General features: G+C 37.6%; 1 protein-coding gene across 1 annotated transcript; it reads right to left on the bottom strand.

The window, feature by feature from the left end:
• Positions 1–338: 338 nt before the first annotated feature.
• LOC137526211 (taste receptor type 2 member 9-like) lies at positions 339–1,253 on the bottom strand. Its single transcript, XM_068247428.1, has one exon. The coding sequence runs from the start codon at positions 1,251–1,253 to the stop codon at positions 339–341; it is 915 nt and encodes a 304-aa protein (XP_068103529.1).
• Between the last annotated feature and the right edge of the window lie 619 nt (positions 1,254–1,872).

The following is a 1,872-nucleotide window of genomic DNA, read 5'->3' as shown; positions in this document are numbered from 1 at the left end:
ACATTTATTATATAGGATACCATTAAGATTGTTTGACTTAACTGACACATTTATATCTACTGAGAGTGTTTTAGTCTTCAAAAATTATTTTTAGCAAAGCTTTTGAATGTTTTTTATAACTTTGCTCATAGTTAACTTTTTTTTCTGTTTTTTTTTTTTTTTTGCACAACAGGAAGTTTAGAAACAACTTCAGAAAGTGTATTTAAATGTGGGCCATAAAATGCTAAACTTTCAGGAACAGAAAACACATATTTAATTTGAAAATTGTTCTAAAATCTATTCTAAAAGCTGATACCTTTAGGATCACATTTATACAATGTATTGTGGAACATTGTCATTCAGTTCCAGACTCGAGATGGGACAGCTCGACAAAATAATCCATCACGCAGCTTTGGGTTCCCCAGGATTAAAGTCATGGCCTGAGCAGAAGGAAAAGACATGATGATTGTTGTCTGGATGAGCCCTGAAAGAGTTACAGTTGGAGATATTAGAAATGTGGAACTGACCGTCACACAGAGTACTGTATTAAGGGTCAGTTGAAGAGTCATTGTCCTGGCTGCTCGGAGAAGACCCTGGATCTGTGGAGAGGAGGTGAACTGGGATACATTTTGATAGACTCTCCTCACATGATCCAAGAGTGATGCCACACTGTGTCCAATACAGAAGAGAGTTGCCAGGAATGGAATACAACAGCCACACACCAAGTTAATGAGAGTGAACGGGAGATTAATTGTGATTTGGTAATTGCCACCTGATTGGTTGATTGTCTCATTCTGAGGAAACGCTACATCCATTGCCCAGATACATGGTGCACTTAGAAAAACTATTACCAACAATGTTGTAATAAGAATTTGCACAATAGAGGAGGACAAGGTCTTCTTCAGCTGGAGGAAGAAATGGTGGGAGCATTTGACTAATGTCAAGAAGTAGTAGATGGAAAGCCAAGCGCTGTACCAAAAACTGCCATAAATCAGAGAACAATTACTAATGTATAGAAGAATGGACATTTCCTTAGCCGGCATCAAATAAAGCGCATAGTAATACAGAATGTCATTCACACAGATAAAGCATTGCTGGACAATGTTGAGAAGAGCTGTAGAAAGGAAAATCTTATCACAGACACTAAAATGCTGGCCATATGCCTGGTCTCCAATATAAACAGCAACAATCGAGGAATTCAGAATGATTCCTGACAGCCAGGTCATGACAATCGTAGTGATCCTAATGATGTTTATGAGCTTCAGCATTTCCATGTCAGTTTTCTGATCTGTAAACCAGGATGAAGCATTAGACCAGCCACAAGAGTGTCCAGCGAGGAGGATCACAGCTACTGTACAGGTTGCTTATTGTACGGCTGATACAATAGGTGAGCAATGCAAATCTCAAACGTATGGAATTACTCTGCTACAAAAGCACATCAGTCATGTCACAATATGCAAAAGTAACATGTTTTCCATGAGAAACAGTGACATGAACTGACACAAGTCCGAAGTGAAATCTTTATGAGTTCTTTGAAAATTGTTTTGCAGTAAGCCAGACATGATGGAGGACTCAACTTGCAGAAAAAATAATAATTGTATTTGGGTGATTTGAAATGACTATAGTATTGTTCTTAGGATTGGCTGGTACCTTAGTAGTATTTGCCTTTTGCATGATCACTAACTCTGTAAAGGAACCAGCCTGTAGAAAATGTTTTGATGTGTTTTACAGGTTGGACCCGAGTCACATAACAAATAGGTAGGGACAAATTTAATCCATCATCTAAATATGTAATTTTCAAAATTATGATCAGACTTGGGAAAGTTTCAAAAAAACGACGGTAGCTTTCAAAACACCCACTTTTGAATAGCACTGTTTTTTTGCTATCTGTAA

This window comes from Hyperolius riggenbachi, chromosome 7, assembly GCF_040937935.1.
Source record: "Hyperolius riggenbachi isolate aHypRig1 chromosome 7, aHypRig1.pri, whole genome shotgun sequence".
NCBI classification, from domain to species: domain Eukaryota; kingdom Metazoa; phylum Chordata; class Amphibia; order Anura; family Hyperoliidae; genus Hyperolius; species Hyperolius riggenbachi.
The sequence above is the reverse complement of the archived record's forward strand: the minus strand, read 5'-3'. Positions and strand labels throughout refer to the sequence as shown.